Source organism: Amblyraja radiata, chromosome 20 (genome assembly GCF_010909765.2).
Source record: "Amblyraja radiata isolate CabotCenter1 chromosome 20, sAmbRad1.1.pri, whole genome shotgun sequence".
In the NCBI taxonomy this organism is placed as follows: Eukaryota; Metazoa; Chordata; class Chondrichthyes; order Rajiformes; family Rajidae; genus Amblyraja; species Amblyraja radiata.
Genome location: NC_045975.1, coordinates 19,644,315 through 19,663,497, shown reverse-complemented (window position 1 = coordinate 19,663,497; position 19,183 = coordinate 19,644,315). Strand labels below are relative to the sequence as shown.

The 19,183-nt window shown below is 43.3% G+C and overlaps 1 protein-coding gene across 7 annotated transcripts in view; it reads left to right on the top strand.

The window, feature by feature from the left end:
* Nucleotides 1–18,582, top strand: part of kmt5b (lysine methyltransferase 5B) — a 46,145-nt gene extending 27,563 nt beyond the window's left edge. For all 7 annotated transcript variants that reach the window (XM_033038942.1, XM_033038941.1, XM_033038939.1 and 4 more), the window contains 4 exons: nucleotides 4,362–4,381; nucleotides 4,487–4,623; nucleotides 6,220–6,407; nucleotides 16,074–18,582. In XM_033038942.1, the coding sequence (XP_032894833.1) occupies nucleotides 4,362–4,381; nucleotides 4,487–4,623; nucleotides 6,220–6,407; nucleotides 16,074–17,698 (1,970 nt within the window). In that variant the 3' untranslated portion in view covers nucleotides 17,699–18,582. The remainder of the gene's footprint in view (nucleotides 1–4,361; nucleotides 4,382–4,486; nucleotides 4,624–6,219; nucleotides 6,408–16,073) is intronic.
* Nucleotides 18,583–19,183: the final 601 nt, after the last annotated feature.

Below are 19,183 nucleotides of genomic sequence, written 5' to 3'. Positions count from 1 at the left end.
CATTAACGATATTAATTCTTCTTGATCAAGCTATGCATTTATTCATGTTACCAATAACCTGGTGATGGATTCCATGAATGAATCTGAATTACTCGCTTTGCCAATGAGTCAACCTATTTCTTTAACTTTCTCAGAGCAAGATCCACAATCAATATTGTGATAGATTAGATAATCACCTGTCCTGTTGCTGGCTTGAGGGCCAAATGTTAGCCAGGACACTACAAATACTGCTAAACGTGACTAAGAACAGCAATCTAACAAGCAAATTAGTTATTAGTGGGCAGTAGAGAAAGCTATATTTTTGATAAAAACACATCAATTGATGCTCCTGAACATCAGTGATGTAACCTGGGGTCATTGGGTGTTTCGAGTCTTTCAACATCAGACACCCTCACCCAGTTGACCCAGCCGTGATTGATCAGACCACGACTTGTGTTCAGGTGGCATTCGCTCCTCCCCATGGACCTCCTCTCCTGAACCAGAGCAATCTAGAGGCTTTCTCCGCTGCCTCTGTGGTGTTCTTGATGGTTCTTCTCTTCCCATTCCGTTGATGCCCAGTGCACTCAAGGCTTTGTAGAGCAATTGCCCTGCAAAACCTCTGCAGCCAACCTTGATGGGCATACACCTTGCCTTCCAGCCCTGCTTATGGCAGTCTATGACCAGCTCTTCGTACTTGGTCGTCTTCCTCTCGCGGGCCTCCTCCAGACGGCCCTCCCACGGCACTGTCAGTTCCAACAAGACGATGTTTTTGGTCTGGCCTCAGGGTGGTCGTGGCAATGTGCTGTGGAAACTTCAACTGTTTCACCAGGTCTACAGAAAGCTGCAAGTCCTGCGCAGTCGCCAGGATTCCTGACGGATTCCTGGCTGCTTTGGTTCTTGGCAACTGCACTCCGGCATTCACAAAGGTGATCATCTGGGTGGTGAGCCGTGCTCGTCTGCAGCTGCTGATTCCCATGCTGATGGGTGTAAGAACCTAGTTGTGACGCCAGGTGTACCGGCCCTGCCCAAGAGCCTTTGGGCAGCAGCTCAGGATGTGTTCCAACGTCCCCTTGCCTGAGCATTGCGGAAAATCCGGAGATTCCGCTTTGCCCCAGATGAAGAGGTTCGATGGGCTGGGCAAGACATCATACGCTGCCTGTACCAGGAACTTGATGCACTGTGGTTCAGCCTGCCAGAGCTCAGTCTCTTTTCGGTCCATGGCCTGCTCCCACCTTGTCCAGATCCCCTGCTGCCACAAGCCAACTGCTCTGGTAGACCTCTCCTCCTCCACCCCTGCCCTCACTTCCTCCTAGACCAGCCTGCACCTCTCCTTCCTTTGGCCTTGTCAAACTGGGGAGTTGGGAAGATTCCCAGACCAGCTCTTCCTCAAGTCACTGCTCCCACCAGGATTCTGTGACGTATCCAAGACTCCGCTTGCAGCACGGCTTTGCCGGCTCTCCACTTTCTCCCAGTTTTCACCTCCACCCGTGTCTGAGCAGGGAGTCCCTGTACAGCATCACCTCTCTGACCCGAGTCACCTTAAACTCTCCTCCAGGGACAGCTGGAGCTTGGTGTTATTTCCGTAAAGGGCGATGCTGCTAAGGCTCCTGGGCTGTCCCAGCCGCCTCCTGAGAAAGCTGCCGACTTTCCTCTCCAATTTCTCGATGATGGACATTGGGACTTCGTAGACAAACAGTGGCCAGAGTATCCTTGGCAGGATACCATACTGGTAAATCCATGCCTTGAACTTGCCGGGAAGCCCCGAGCGGTCCACTGCTCTCAACCAGCTCTCCAGCTGCTGACAGGTTGCCTGGACTGATGCTGTATCCTTGCTGTTAAATACCTTGCCAAGACTCTTCACTGGCATTTCGGAGACAGTTGGGATTGGTGGCCCTTCGATGCTGAAGCGGAACCTGTCCATGACTTTGCCTTTCTTCAGCACCAGTGACCTTGCTTTTCCTAGCTTAAACCTCATCCTTGCCCATCCAATCATTCTCCAACCCCTGCAGGATCCACCTGCCTCCTGGCACTGACTCAGTGGTGACAGTCAGGTCGTCCATGAAGGCTCTGATTGGTGGTTGGCGCATTCCTGACTTGGTCCGAAGGCCCCGGCACTCTGGCTCAGCAGACTTGACGATCATGTTCATCACCTAGGCAAAAAGGATCACAGAGATGGTACAGCCTGTGATGATCCCAACTTCCAGTCTGTGCCACTCTGATATTAGTGACCGTGCTGAGACTCTCATGCTGAACTGGTTGTAATAGTCCAGGATGAGATCTGCCCCTTGGCCCGGCACATGATGCTTGGCCATGACTCTCTGGATCAGCTTGTGTGGGATGGAGCCGTATGTGTTGGCCAGGTCAAGCCAGAGCACTGTCAGGTCTCCCTTGTTCTCCCTGGCTTCTCTGATGAGCTGGGTCACCACTCCTATGTGCTCAAGACACCCCGGCACTCCAGATAAACCTCCCTTTTGCACTGAGCTGTCGATATCGCCATTGCTGGAGAGGAGGTTGGTTAGCTCTCACCTCTATGCCGAAGAGGATCTGCCTTCAACGCTTAGCAAGGAGATGATCTTGAACTAATCGATCTTCTTGGAATCTTCTTCCTTTGGGATCCAGACTCCTTCAGCGAATCGCCACTGCTGTGCCACTTTCCCTCTCTTCCAGCTGACTTTCAGGATCTTCCACAGCCGTTTCAGTAACAAGGGGCAATTCTTGTAGACCCTGTAGGGGACTCTGCTCGGGCCAGGGGTGAGCCAGTTCTTGCTCTCTTCACGACATCCTGGACCTCTTTCAGGAGTGGCTCTCTACTATCGAACTCCTTTATGGATGTTGCACTGGCCCAGCTCCTGCTGCCTGATGGGGTCGCTGTAGGTCGTCTGGATGTGCCGGTCGATCATCTCCTCAGAGCAGAGCTTCTGCCCTAGCAGTTGTTTGGTGAAGCCGAAGGGATTGGCTATGAAGGCTCTGCGGAGGGCCAGCAGCTTCGGGATGATTCGGAAGGCTCTACGGAGGGTCAGCAGCCTCGGGATGATTCGCAGTTCAGCCAAAGGGGGGGGGGGGGGGGGGGGGGGGGGGTGTTGCTCTTCGCTAGCCTTTTTGTATTTCTTCTTGATGGACTACAGCTCCTGCCAGATCTTGTGGATCTTTGCTGCTCTTTGGTTCATGGTGAAAGGTGTTCTGGCTGGCTTCTTCTCCACTGCTCTAAACCTTTCCATAGCTAGGCTGACGATGATTGTCAGCCTAGCTCCTCGTCGAATTGATGCCAGACTGCCGTCTTGTAGGCCTGTGACCATTTTACTAGAACCTTCTCCGGAGGTCTGTTCTGAGTGAATAGTTGCGCCACTTGGAGGCTTCGGGCTCTAGGGGTGCTTCCGGGCCCGGCTCCTCCTGCGTCTCACCAGGTAAAATACCTGTGCGATGTGACACTCCCTCTCCCTCCAAACACTTCATCCGGGTCTGGTGAATCTTCAGGCCTCTGCTGTTCTTGCAGACTTTTCCACATCTGCATTTCATACTCGTAGTCGGTTGTCCATTGCCATTAGTCGTTAGCCTTTGATCCATCAAATTGGGGTGCTCATCCTCACCCCCCCCTCCTCCCCTCGGGTGTTTTCCCATGCGTTTTTCTGTAGCTCAATTTGGGTCTTCTCTCGGAGGATGCTGTTTGAGCTGCCAACCCGCCCCGCCCTGGTTGCCATCGTTCCGAGCTGTCCTCCGTCTCTCCAGTTGTCACCACCCTATTCTTGGTTGTCAACCAGTCTATTCCTGGTCGCCACTGGTTTCGCCAGCACAGTGATTGATAAAAATACATCTATTGATGCTCCTGAATACATCATCAGTGATGTAAAAAAAAAAAATCAGGTTTCTTTACTAACAAGATGCTCAGTGTACACTGGGGCACAACTCCAAACCAACATTTGTGACTCTAGTTGGGGTCAGCTGGGAGGCATTGTAACTAAACCACATTCAAAAATACTCTGATAACATGCAATTTCATATTTCAGAAATTCCTATGGTATGACATCTAGCTCACCAGGTAATGCTGACTGCACTCTGTTCCAAATTGTCAAAACCCTGGTTCCAGTGAGCCCAGTCTCCTGGGACCGCCTCGCCCGAGGGTCCCACTCCCTGCCGTCTCGGTTAAGCCGGTAATTCTGCCCCCCAACTGCTGTCTTGTACAGCAATGTTAACTTCATGACAGTGTTGCACATAGAGCAAGGCATATCTGTTGGAAAGTGAGAGCCTTTCAATCAGACCAAAATTTTAGTAGGCATGCCCATGCATTTTACTCTGAATAAAACTCAATTTTCAAAGTTGTTTTAATCTTAATTATGAATTAATAATTTATTCTGTTTTCTTCCTCAATTTGATGTTCCTTTAAGACTGCAGGCCAAACTGTAAGGTGAGCCATAATTTTACTTTTTGCAAATCAATTATTTTCATGAAAATCTAAATCTGATATTTATTGAACAAGAATTTATGTTTTATTATTTCTTTCTAATCATAGTTTGTGTCAACTGGTCGGGATACAGCTTGTGTAAAAGCGTTGAGAGACATTGAACCGGGTGAAGAAATCTCCTGTTACTATGGAGATGGTTTCTTTGGGGAAAATAATGAATTCTGTGAATGCTATACATGTGAAAGGTAAAAATACTGATTCTTAATTTAATTATTTAATACGAATCAGTATCTCTTGAAAGTTGGATAAGAGCTCTGTATTTAAAACTCCATATTTCAGACGTATTTCACAAATATCCATTTTGTTTTGGTGAAGTGGTTTGCCGATGACATCTGAATTAAATTCCCACTTACTCAGATACTTCAGTGAGAACTTGCTGGACAAAGATAGACAAAAGTGCTGGAGAAGCTCAGCGGGTGCAGCAGCATCTATGGAGCAAAGTAAATAGGCAATGTTTCGGGCCGAAACCCTTCTTTAGACTGATGTAGGGTGGGGGGGCGGGGAGAAGAAAGGAAAAAGGAAGAGGAGGAGCCCGAGGGCTGAGGGAGAGCTGAGAAGGGGACGAGACAGCAAGGGCTACCGGAAATTGGAGAATTCAATGTTTATGCCACTAGGGTGCAGACTGCCCAAGCGGAATATGAGGTGCTGCTCCTCCAATTTCCGGTGGTGCTCACTCTGGCCATGGAGGAGGTCCAGGACAGAGAAGTACAAAGGCAGCTTCATCCTCAGAAACAAAGCCCTTTGTCAAGGCAGGTGCTCCGAAATGTAAATCTTGTCATTTTAGTGGGGAACTAGCAACAAAACAAGCACTGTCCACAAATCAAATGGGGAGGATTCTGACTTCTAACCAACATGCTGCCCAGCTTGGATAGCTATCAAAAATGGAATATTCCTAATGTTTAGAAACTTTGAAAAATAAAAGTTCAAAAAAATAATCTCGTGCCGGCACAATGGCACAGGAGTGATTGATGCTGTCTCAGCTCTGGGAACCTTGATTAGATCATTATCTTGGGTGCATCCTGTGTGGAGTTTGTATGTGTTCTTGTGATCACATGGATTTCTGTCTTGTATTCTGGATTCTTCCCACATCCCAAAGATGTGCTGGGAAGGTTAGTTGGCTGCTGTGAATTATTCTTTTGTGTAGATGGGCAGCGAAGAATCAACTTGGGTTCTCAGAAATGGGCACAGGAGAGAAAATTAAATTGCATGGGTGGAGGAAAGTAGAGCCTGGGACGTGATTGAAAATATTGTTTTGCTCGGGGCTGGCATGGTCCGAACAGGCTGAATAGCCTACTGTGTTGCAACATGTCACTCATTTTTGTTTAGTTTATTGTCAGATGTACTGAGGTACAGTGAAAAGAAGTTAAAATATTCATAAATGCAAACAACTGAACATCTAAAAATATCGATGAATACTTGCATTCCTCAGCCGTTTGCCCCTTGAATTCGATGAGTAAGTTATTGCTGCTGCTTCACATCACTGGGGAGGATTGACATTTATTTCTATGTCGCATTAAGAGGAAACAAGTGGACGATTGATCCAGCTAAATAGCAGTGTTTGTTTCTTGCATAAAATAGACACAACCTTTGATATATTCAGTCTTAGGTTATACAAAATAGGATAGAGTACCTTAGAGTTTTTATCTATTTATATTTTGGATAAACTTAAAGTTAAATCTCACCAGTTTAAAAAAAATTTAAGGTATTAAGTATTTCAGTAATATATCTACTTAATTTATATAAATATGTAACATTGGAAGGGACATGCTTTTGTATTCTAGGCGTGGCCAAGGTGCATTCAGATCAAAACCTGGACTTCCTGACCCTGTGCCAGTTATAAACAGCAAGTATGGACTCCGAGAAACAGATAAACGTTTAAACAGATTAAAAAAGTTGGGGGACAATGGAAAAAACTCTGATAACCAATCTGTGAGCTCAAACACTGATGCAGAGATTACTCAGGAAAAAGGTAGTGATATGTTTTGCTTTCATCTTTCTTGTATGTAGACGTTACAAGAGTTTTCTGCAGTAGTATAATTCTGCCTGCATTAATTTCCTTGGCCTTTCCTCATTTCTATTTTTCTGTGCCTCTTCAATTGGCCATTTTTCGTGTATGGGAATGGGCCTAGTGTACCCAGCTGTGTTTGGAACTGGAGCCATCATTACCTTGTCCTTGCCTTGCAATTCCATTAAATAATATTAATGATCATAATCTACAAAGCTTTGATAGTTTCCTTAACCCAAGAGGAACTGTCAGTGTAACATTACATCTGATGCCATGAGAGATGGAACATTTGTTCAAGAACATGAACAATATACAACACAGTCTAGCCTGTTTTGCGTTTTTCTTGTGTAATCAAGAAACAGTGACATTGCCATGCTTTCTCTTTGCATGTCTATTTTAGTTCTTCCTCTTTTATCTGAAGTGATCAACCACTTCATGCAGCAGAGCAATTTTACAGAGATGTTCTCGGGCCTTTTCTTTTATTATCTGGCAATTTTAGATTGATTACCCATTGTCACTAACTGAATGAAGAATAACGTTCCAGTAATTATAATTGCTTTTGAAACATGACATGCTTTGGCAATGTACAAAACTAGAAATTCCAGCAAGTGAGGAATTTCCTTCTCAGTCAAATTTCTATCCCTTCCCATTCTTCATCTCTGTTCATGCACATGAACGGCTTCTCAAGTTTGTGTACCCTGTGCTGTGAGGTAATGAGTTTAGAAATGGGAAGGTATAGCAGTTAAATGCATGGCTATGAAGTTGGTGCAGGGGGGGTGGATTTCGGATATTTGGATAATTGGAATCCCTTTTTGTGCAAAGGTAGCCTGCATGAAAAGGACAGGTTCCTCCTAAACTGGAGGGAAACAGATATTCTGCCAGGGTGGTTTATACCCGTGGCACAGGGGGTGTGGCAAGGTTGAGACCCAAAATAACATGGTAGCAGGAGAAGAGAAGCATATATAATAAATTGAATAGGCGTTTAATGGGTGGGAGGGACGTAATAGAGACTTAACTGCAATTACTTTAGTGCAAGTAGCTATGCAGGTAAGATGGATGAGCTGAGAATGGATCAGCACATGAGATTAAGAAATTGTGGTAATTGGAGAAACACACCTGAGGAAAAGTCAGGAATGGCAGCTCAATGCTCGTGGATACAGTATTTTCAGGCAAGACGGTAAAAGAAGAGGGGTCAAAATGGGAAGAGGTGTTGGGCTGCTGATATGTTAGGCTCAGGAAGAGCATCCAAGCTGTGCTTGTATGCTTCATCTTTGCACTGTACTGCTTGATTGTATTTACAGTGCATTCAGAAATTATTCAGACCCCTTCACTTTTTCAACAATTTTGTTTCGTTACAGCCTTATTTTAAAATAGATTACATTCATTTTTCTGTGCCTCTTCAATAAACAAACAATCAATGACTCAAAGAATACCTTTGAGGGATTGACAAATTATTATCAAACTACACACAATACTCTAGAATGAAGAAGCGAAAACAGGTGTTTAGAAATTTCAGACCCTTTGCTTTGACACTCTTAATTGAGCTTAGGTTCATCCTGTTTCCATTGATTATCCTTAAGATGTTTCTACAACTTCATTAGAGTCCATCAGTGGTAAATTAATTTGATTGGACATGATTTGGAAAGGCGCACACCTGTATATATAAGGTCCCACAGTTGACAGTGCATGTCAGAGCAAAAACCAAGCCATGAAGAAGAAGGAATTGTCCGTAGACCTCCTAGGGTGGATTGTGTCGAGACACAGATCTGGGGAAGGGTATAAAACAATTTCTGCAGCATTGCTGGTCCCGAAGAGCATAGTGGCCTCCATCATTCTTAAATGGAAGAACTTTGGAACCGCCCGGCCAAACTGAGCAATCGGGGGAGAAGGGCCTTGGTCAGGGAGGTGACCAAGAACCCAGTGGTCACTCTGAGCTCCAGAGTTCCTCTATGGAGAAGGGAGAACCTTCCAGAAGGACAACTACATCTACAGTACTCCACCAATCAGGCCTTTATAGCAGAGTGGCCAGACAGAAGCCATTCCTCAGTAAAAGGCACATGATGCTGCCACCACATCACGGTGAAGCATGGTGGTGGCAGCATCATGCTGTGGGGATGTTTTTCAGTGGCAGGAACTGGGAGACTAGTCAAGATTGAAGGGAAGATGAACAAAGCAAAGTACAGAGAGATCCTTGATGAAAACCTGCTCCAGAGCGTACTGGACCTCAGACTGGGGCGGAGGTTCACCTTCCAACAGGACAATGACCCTAAGCACACAACCAACACAATGCAGGAGTGGCTTCATGACAAGTCTGTGAATGTCCTTGAGTGGCCCAGCCAGAGCCTGGGCTTGAACCCGATCGAACATCTCTGGGTAGGGTGAACAGCTTTAAATACCTGGGAGTCCACATCACCGAGGATCTGACATGGACAACACACATTGCCGCACTGGTGAGAAAGGCAAGGCAGCGCCTTTACCACCTCAGGCAGCTGAGAAAATTCAGAATCTCTCTGAGAATCCTTCAATTCTTCCACTCTGGTGCTGTAGAAAGCATCCTGTCTGGTAACATCTCGATCTGGTTTGGAAACATTTCTGCCCAGGACAGGAAGACTTTGCAGAGAGTAGTGAGTTCGGCCGAATGCACCATGGGAACTACACTCACCCCCCTGCAGGACCTATACAACCAGGAGGTGCAGATCCAGAGCCAGCAAGATAATGAAGGACCCCTGCCACCCCAGCAATGAACTGATACAGCTGCTACAGTCAGGCAAGCGCCTCCGCTGTCACGCTGCGAAAACAGAGAGGATGAGACGGAGTTTCTTCCCACAGGCCATCAGGACTGTAAACTCTAATCTCACTGGGGACTAATTTACTGTTGTGTCTTTTTGAAAATGTAGATATTGGTTCTGTTCTGTTCTGATTTGCACAATCCCGCAGGCATTGCCACTTTCATTTCACTGTACATTTTGTATGTGTATGTGGCAAATAAAGTTGACTTGACTTGACTCGAAGAATACCCTTGAGGGATTGACAAATTAAGCTATAAGGATAGAACTTAGAAATAAGAAAGGGGAAATAATTTTTGGAGGATTATATTGCAGGCCTCCAAATGTTCTGTTTCTATGTTCAGCTAGATTTAGAAGAACAATTATGTAGACATGTGGCAGGAGGATGTAAAAGCAATGGGGTGGAGCAGTGAACGATTTTCTCTTTCCCAAATCCAAATTCTCTTTGACTGAGATTGCATTAGTGTAAGGAGCTTGGGTGTGCTAGAATTTGTTAAATGCATCCAGAAACTTTCTAAAGCAGTATGTAGAGAGTACTACATACTGAGAATGAGGATGGGCAAGTGGAATGTCTGTGAAAGAACACTTTGTGAACAGTGACCACGATTTGGTAAGCTTCAAGGTCGTCATAGAAAAGGAAATATTTGGATCTAAAGTCATGGTCTTGGCAAAAGCTTGACTTTAATCCTATGGATAAAATGTAAAAGTAGACTAGGAGAAGCTGCTAGAGGGAAAAAAAAACAGAATAAGAGTATAGGTAAGAAGCAAAGATGGTAAGATTAAGGAACCTCGGCTAACAAAGGAAATCGAGGATATGATTTGGGAAATGGAAATGTATAAGTAGAGGGGAATTCTTATCAAGTGAGTCTTTTGCATTTTTGGAGGATAAAAGTGAGATCTTAAGAGAGCAAGGCCCCCTTCGGTCATAGCTGACCATGGGTGTCTCCAGGGTGCTATTCCCTATATGGAGGATGCCTGTGCGTGACTTTGTTTAACGTGGGAGACTGATGCACAGACAGCCAACCCACTGTCCTTGACAGATCTGGGCCAGGATCCAGTAACATGGAGTCCAAGACGACTAGAGACCCTTTTCTGCTGCAGCCTTCATCCACCTTCCCAGCCGTTGTGACGCTCCACTAAGGTCAGCCATCGTCCTCTGCTTGTTCCACTGTTGAGGTCTTGGTTGGATTGCTCTTTGTCAGGGACCTCCCCATCGACCTTACCGCCATGGGTGGCCCGACCAGGAACAGCTCCAGACGGCATCGCTCTCAGGATCTCAGGACCACACAAGCTTCTCCACCACGACATGGTGACAATCCACGGAGAAGTAGAGAGCAATTCGGATGATAAGAAGATGAAATGAAGTGGCTCTGGACAACAGAAGTAGAGAAATTCAGAATATCTTGTACATATTAAATGCAAGAGGGTAGCCCCCCTCAGGATCCAAAAGGGAAGTCATGGTGTGGGGCGTTTGTGGTGTCTCAAATGAATACTTGACTGATGGTCAGACTTGACCTCCGGTTATCAAATCCACGCTGACTCTCCTTGCCATTTTCTCAGAATGGAATTTGCTCACTCTAATGTTGAACCAGTTGGCCTATAATGGAAACTGTTATTACCCTTTCTCTTTGGCTGGTTGCATAGTTCTCCCCTGGACTATTTTATGCTAACAAGCTCAAAGGCCAGTGATTTTGAATTTGATACAAAAATTGGCCACAAGATTGCTTGTGAGGAGAAAAACTTTAGCAATTAAGTAAATCTGGAGCCAGTCGAATAGTCTGGGGGAAAAACAGCCATATGGAATTTAATCAAGAGAAGTATAAAGTAAAGCAGAGATGCAAAGTGATCTGCTACCCCAAATATAGATTGTTTCATTACTGCTCCTGGCACATTTCTTTACTCTCCCTGTACAACTGTGTTGACTATTGTAGTGCCATAGTGCTCTTTCTTTGCTAGCTACATTTCCTTCTCCCATCTATATTTCTGACTGAAAACTGCTTGGTGTGCAAGATGCTCCTGGGTCCCCTGAGTCTTTGTCTATCTGGCAATCATGCAATCCCTCTCTGCTAGTGCTTTCTTGAGAGGCAGGATGACCAGCTCCAGAAATGTGTAATACAAGATGCCTGAAACAATATGGGTGGACCACAGTGACAGTTGCTGCTCAAATTTCAAAGCCTAGAAAATTAGCTCCTTTTGAGTTTCAACACATATTCTGGTTGTGCAAGCCAGGAGAAGTGTTCCAGATTTGAGCATTAGATGCTGAGCCATGTCTCTATTAGATTAACTCATTTAGCGGGATTGAATTTTCAAGGGAGAGTTAGATATAGCTCTTGGGGCTAATGGAATCAAGAGATATGGGGAGAAAGCAGGAATGGGATACTGATTTTGGAAGATCAGCCATGATCATATTGAATGGTGGTGCTGGCTTGAAGATCCGAATGGCCTACTTCTGCATTTATTTTCTATGTTTCTAAAATAAAAACACTCTTCCAGTACTTGGTCTAATTCCCAATATTCCCCACCAAGAGTATCATGAGAGTACCTTCACCAGAAAGGACAGCAGCAATGCAAGAAAGTGGCTCCTCATCACCTTTGAGGGAGTTAGGAATGGGCAATAAATGTGGACTTGCCAGTGATGCCAGTACAAATGTGCACATGAATTAAGAACAGGAATTTGAGTATAGGAGCAGGGAGGTTCTACTGCAGTTGTACAGGGTATTGGTGAGACCACACCTGGAGTATTGTGTACAGCTTTGGTCTCCAAATCTGAGGAAAGACATTCTTGCCATAGAGGGAGTACAGAGAAGGTTCACCAGACTGATTCCTGGGATGTCAGGACTTTCATCTGAAGAAAGACTGGATAGACTCGGCTTGTACTCGCTAGAATTTAGAAGGTTGAGGGGGGATCTTATAGAAACTTACAAAATTCTTAAGGGGTCGGACAGGCTAGATGCAGGAACATTGATCCCGATGTTGGGGAAGTCCAGGACAAGGGGGTCACAGTTTAAGGATAAATGGGAAATCCTTTATGACCGAGATGAGAAAAACATTTTTCACACAGAGAGTGGTGAATCTCTGGAACTCTGCCACAGAAAGTAGTTGGGGCCAGTTCATTGGCTATATTCAAGAGGGAGTTAGATGTGGCCCTTGTGGCTAAAGGCATCAGGGGGTATGGAGAGAAGGCAGGTACAGGATACTGAGTTGGATGATCAGCCATGATCATATTGAATGGGGTGCAGGCTCGAAGGGCCGAATGGCCTACTCCTGCACCTATTTTCTGTGTTTCTATGAATGGGCCACAAGGTCCCACAAGGCTACTCTGCTATTCGTAAGATTATGGCTGATCTGATTGTAATTTTATTTCCTCATTCCCCTTCTACCCATGTAACCCTTCTTCCCCCTTCCTTATCAAGAAACGATCTCTTCCTTAAAAATATTCAGAAACACTGCCTCGACTGATCCTCTGAGAGAAAATATTTGCTTCATCTGTCTTAAATGGGCGACCCCATATTTTTATGAAGTTCTCCTTCATTCGCATTCTGAAGAAGGGTCTCGACCTGAAATGTCACCCATTCCTTCTCTCCAGAGATGATGACTGTCCCGCTGAATTACTCCATCTTTTTGTGTCTATCTTCTCTCATTCTAGAATCTCACCATGGAAATGTTCTCTCTAAATCCACCCTATCGACCCTCAGATCCCCGTTTGTTTCAATCATGTCTCTGATTGTCTCTTAAACTCCAGGAGATACAAGCCATGACTATCCAACTTTTGATTATAACACAGGAACAGTAGATGCTGGATTCTTACGCAGGACACAATTCTTGCGCATTGTTGGAGAAACTCGGATAGCAACTCGTGCCTCGATCCAAAGCATTACCTATCCATATCCCCCAGAGATGCTGCCCGACCCAATGAGTTACTTTGTGTTCTGCTCTTCTACTTCCAAAGCATTAACATCCATCCTTAAATAGGGAGACCAATGCTTTACATGTGGCCTCTTGAATGGCCATTTTAGACTGAAGATTAACCTCCCAACTTTTGTGAACAACCCATTTGTATGATCAATTAATTTTCCAATTTAAGCTAACCCACGCCACCAGGTTTCTTTCCCACTCGTAGCAGCCCATCTTTGGTTCCCTCTCCTTTTGTTCACTTTTTCCATTCTCTCTTCTCTTTCCCTCCCCTGTTACATAGATTTCAGACCCTTCCCCACCTGGTTTTACGTGCCCATCACTCACACACCTACCCACTCGCTTTTCTTCTCCCTTGGCCCACCCTTATTCTTATCCCCTCGTTTGGCCCATAATTTCTCCCTTATCTGTTCCCACTTATTGCCTTCCAGCCTCTGTCTTTACCTACACCTTCCCATCCCCCACTTGGGTCCATTGATTTTCTTTCCTGATTTGTTTCTGCCGATCATCCACTCGCCTCTGTCTCAAACCTCTCCCCTTCCCATCTGACGCCATCTGGCCAACATTCCTATCTCATTTGGTTCCACCTACCAGCCCCTATTTCACAGTTACATATTTTTCATTTTCATATTCCTATTTCCTTATGAGTTAAAAGGCCATCATGACTGCAGGCTCTCAAAGCAATCCCATCAATACTATTTGCCCTTATTTTCCTGCAACCTATTCTCTCACCCATGCCCATTAATAACCCCCTGATCCACCCTCCACTCTCTGCACTTTACAGTACTTATTAAACTACCATCCAGGATGTCTGTGGAATGTGGGAAGTTTTATATTTTTGGGTTGTATAATGTTAAGCTTTCCCTATTTGAATCACTCATTTATTGTCATACTCTTCTGATTCTGTATTTCATTTTGTAAAAATGTGAACCTGTAGTTCCATGCATTGGACACCAGGGATTGCTGTGGAACAAAGATTTCTAAACTTTGCATCATCTCTGACCTACAGATTTATTTTGTTATTTTAGTAATTAAATTGTTTTTAACGTTAAATATTAATGGACTGGATTTTCCTGGATTGGAACTATTGACATTTACCTACTTAAACGGGAGCAAGTCTGGAACAGCAGATACATTTTAGTGACTGATTTGGAATGTTTGCCCTGCTACTGGGTTCCCTCAGCTTTTTCCTACAACACTTTTGGTCACCATATATGTTAGAGAATCTGGTCCTGCGTCATTTTGGAGCAAAGCAGGATACGTGGTCTTGTGATTTGGATGGGGATTGTGGGTATGTGATGCCCCTGTGGAGGAAAATGAACAGTTGGTGTTTTAGGTTGGGGGCTTCATCAAAACAGAGGTGGGGGGGGGTGAGATAACTGGTAGAATGAGGTGAGGGGAAGGGGTGGGGGAAGAGCTGGCTAGTAGCGATGGTTGGCTCAGCTAAGGAGGGGCGGATTGGCAGATGGAGAAAGGGTGGAGATAGTCAAAAGGCTGGGGGTGCTAAGTAGAGAAATCAAAAGGCTACAGCTGGTGGAATCTGATTAAGAAAAGAAAGGTGAGGAGTCAAATGTATAAACAGAAGGAGGGATGGTGGGAATGAGGGAAACTGACTGGAGAGAAATAGGGGACCCGAAGGAGATAGCAGTAGGTGAAGATCAGATGGAGAAGGTGGAGGGGGAGGAAAAGGAACTGAATGTTAGGGCAGATGGAGTGGAAAGAAAGTGTGCATGAAAGGAGAGTTAAATTTAACTCTTGGGGCTAAAGGAATCAAGGGATATGGGGAAAAAGCAGGAACGGGGTACTGATTTTGGATGATCAGCCATGATCATATGGAATGACGGTGCTGGCGCAAAGGGCCGAATGGCCTACTCCTCCACCTATTTTTCTATTGTTTCTATGACCCGGGGAGATTGGAAGGAGAGAGAGAAGGGGGCCATGACCCACTGAGTTCCCCAGCAGTTTGTTTTGCACTCTAGATTCCATCTGCAGTCACTTATCGAAACATTTTGGAGGTAAATGTTCCTCAGTGCACTATTGGAGATCATGTTGAATATTTAGGCTCTCTCCCCCCCCCCCCCCCCCCCCCCCCCCCCCCAAACTTAGGATGCTAAGATCATCAAGATAGGCCGGATCTATAAGTACAGACTTGGGGAGATGACAAAGTGCAGGCCTTCGCCTGTAAGACTAGCCGAATATCTTCAAGTTTTCATAAAGTGAAGCCCATGAGTTCTTTAAAAATTAGCAAGATTTCTGCTGAAGCTGATGTAATCATAACTAACGAATGATTGCTCTTAAGCTCATGACTAGTGCTTTAATATTTCCCTTGCTCTTTTGAGAAAGTTGCAATCCTAATAAGGATTTGTGATCCATTTAGACATCCATATTAAAATCTCTTTTGTAATCTGTCATGTGAAATCATTTTAATGTGTTCACCTGAGAGTTGTTGATGCTGATTAAAAGCTGAAGCTCCATGTATTGAAAGGAACAGTAAAAGTTTGAGTACATGCATGACAAGCAAAGTGTTCAAGTAAATATTGTAAATTCTATAAAAGTTTTTTTTTTTAAATGCTGATGTGCATGACACAAATCTTCCTTGTAACTACTTGACAAGTGGATGGGGTAGGGAAGGGGAAATTATACTGTCCCTAAGAGAGTCACGTTATTGTTTTCTTTGCATTTTGAATTGTGTAAAAAGTAAACAAAAGTAATTTAGTCATGATCACACTGCTGATGTATCTACATTTCCTGTAATTGTAGCTTGTCGGTATTTAAATGATAGAAATGTATAGTGATGAAAACATTGAAAAAAGTCCTGCAGAAATCAATTCAGTATTTGTGATCCAACATTATGTTTTTCTTGGGAAACAAGAAAGTAGTTTTTGTTGGAAAATCAGCATTGCAAATTATAGTATTTATTTCTCTTTTTCAGCTGCAACTAGAAAATCAATCAATATAAAAAAGGATAGTAAAAGCAGAACAAGGCAAATGTTGCCCAGAACATCAACTGCCTCTAATTCTACCTCATCCTCCTCAAAAATGTGTTCTGTGGGTAATTCAAAGGTACCAAAGAAATTGAAAACCTCAAGGCCGGTAAGGTCTTTGCCCTCAAAATCAAGATTAAGAAGTGAATCTAGGAGGTCGGAACAAAAGACAACTTTTGGAAGTCTTGAAATGGACAACATTGTGCTGAAGGAACCTAAAGTAGTTCTTTATAAGAATTTGCCACTTGAGAAGGACAAAGTCTTGGAGGGGCCAGCAAAATTTGAAGGTTCGGGTAGGTGTCTGACTAGACATGCTGTTGGAGAAAATAACATCAATTCTGTAAAAGAACTGCATAAAATTTCTCGCTTACGTAATGGGACAATTCCTTGTGCCTACTTGACCCGGCGGGCAAAAAGAACAAGACTTTCCCTTAGAGGGTCCTGTGAGATTCCTCCTTTACTGGATCTTGAACCAAATAAAGTAGACAATGAAAGTATTCATTGCACAGAAAAGAGTGAACTTGTGGACTCAATTCAACATGTATGTGATGGCACCCGTGTAAATCCATTAATTCAAGAATCTGATGTAGGTTTAAACTGCCAAAAGAGTGGGGTATGTTTGAGTAGGAGGAAATCACAAGGAAAACTAGAAAAAATTGCTGCACAATTGGATAAATGTGAGCGCACGTTGTCTTGCTCTGTAAAAGAGGATACAAAGGGGGAATCTATACCAGCGTTGTCAAGTCCTCCACTTCGCAATCTTAATGGGGCTGAAAAGGTTGACTTGGTTAATGTTTCTGGTGTTTACAGAGACTGTGTTGGTTCATCAAAAGATGGCACTTCAGATTCATTCATGGCTTCTCACAAATCAAAAAGTTCACAATCTCACAAAATAAAAGGTGATTTATCCAGAGCAACGGGAGAGAGAAACAGAAAGAAACGACGAATCACAAGATATGATGCACAATTAATACTTGAAAACAGTACTGGAATTCCCAAGTTGACTCTGCGTAGGAGACGTGACAGTAGCAGTAGTAAGACTAATGACCAAGAAGTGGATGGAAAGAAATCCAAAATTAGTATAAAACTGAGCAAAGACTATGAAAATGACAAAAGTAACAATTATGTAGCAAAGCTCAGTAATGGATTCACCACAGGCTCAGGAAGTAATTCTACAAAACTCAAGATACAGCTGAAACGTGAGGAACAGAATAAAGGAATTAAGCGATCACAGTCCATCATGGAAGACCTCTGTGACAGCGGTGTGTGTTGTGACAATGCTGTTTTTTTGAGACCTAATGGGGAGTTGTGTCAGCACAGACAACACAGAGATGATGAAGAGGAAGAGGAAGATGATGATGATGATGATACTTCCTCATCTTTGACGTCATCCTCGTCATCATCTTCATCTTCCTCGTCATCTGAGGATGACGATTATGATGATGAATTTGAAGATGACTTTATTCCACTTCCTCAGGCAAAAAGACTACGACTGATTGTTGGTAAAGATTCCATTGATATCGACATCTCATCAAGGAGAAGAGAAGATCAGTCATTAAGGCTTAACGCATAAGTTTTGGTTCTATACTCACCATAATGTACAGTACTTTCCAATCAATTATTCCACATTTGAATGAATTTACTGTAAAATTTTGATGGCACTTCTGTATTCATTATCAACATAAATATTGTAGAAAGTGTACAGTATATTGACTCATTTGATTTTGTTTTTGCAGATTTTTATTGTACTATTAATAGCCTTACCATGTGCAATTCTGAGTTTTGGAGGGAACTCGCTCTGTGGTAGAATTAAGGTATAAAGCAGAATTGTTGTACATAAAGACCAGGTTTCTTCTCATTTATTTCTCCTTTTGAGCCTCAATATTTTGAAACACAATTATGGTGGGTATTCTGATGTTTTAAAATGAAACTTAAGCAGTAGCTTGCTGTGCTTTATAAATGAAGGTTGAAGAAAACTACAAAAAATAGTGGCAGCAAGTACAAACAAGCAACACAACTTTCTAATAGCTGTCTGATCACCAGCAAAGGAATTGTAGATTTTAGGTTCGCTCGTTTTCCCCCAGGTTTTGTCCGTTTTACACTGTATGCTGTCCCAGATGTACTGTTCGTGGCCTTTGTTAGTAGCCAGCTATTGGTTGGAAGTTTAAATAAATGGAGTTGTTTCAATAAAATAAGTGTGAGCAATTCGCTGATAATCTTGGAATACAGAATGATATATGCAGGGTATAGTTCTTTACAGCCTTAAGTATGGATATAGTTTATATAGCACCTATATATGTAAATATTTAGAATCCATGAATTCACTTTTGACTGTTGATATCACTGCAAAACAATATTTGTAGGTTTCCTGGGGAAAAAATGGTCCTGTGATTAACTTTTTAAATCTAAGTCAACACCTTTTTGTAATGATTTGGTATTAAAGTCATAAAAATTGAACTTAAATTTGAACTTTTTATATGAATAAGAATTGTATGTATTCTGTAATAGTAATGTTCATCCAGCATCTTTTTACACCTGCATTTCTTGGCACTTTTCAACCTATTGATAGATGTCTGAATTAGTATTTGAATTTCAGTGTCAGGCTTATTCTGGCAATTGAATTAGGCCAAAGATTAAACAGCAATTTGCTTGAAAATAATTATTATCACACATTACTTGTACATAAGGTTTGTGCTTGCATTGAGTGACTATTTGCTCATGTATTCTCATTACTGGGATAACAGTGAGTTATTCTGTAAGTCTCTTGACCTAATGTATAGAATGATATAATGTCTGTCAAATTCTGTTCAGCTAAGATTTGTTGTGAAAGCACACTGATGCTGAAATGAAAAACAATGTAAAGCTAATCAAAATGAATGTAAATTGATTTTTTAAATCTCAAGAACTAGAAATTTAATAAATAAATAGGGACTGGTTTACACAATATGTGTCCTGGTAACCAGCTAGTCCTCAAGACACCCAAGAACTAAGCACTAGACAAATTTGTTTATTTTGTAGAAGCACTTGAGCCCAAAATGCATGTTCTTTTTTTTTAAAT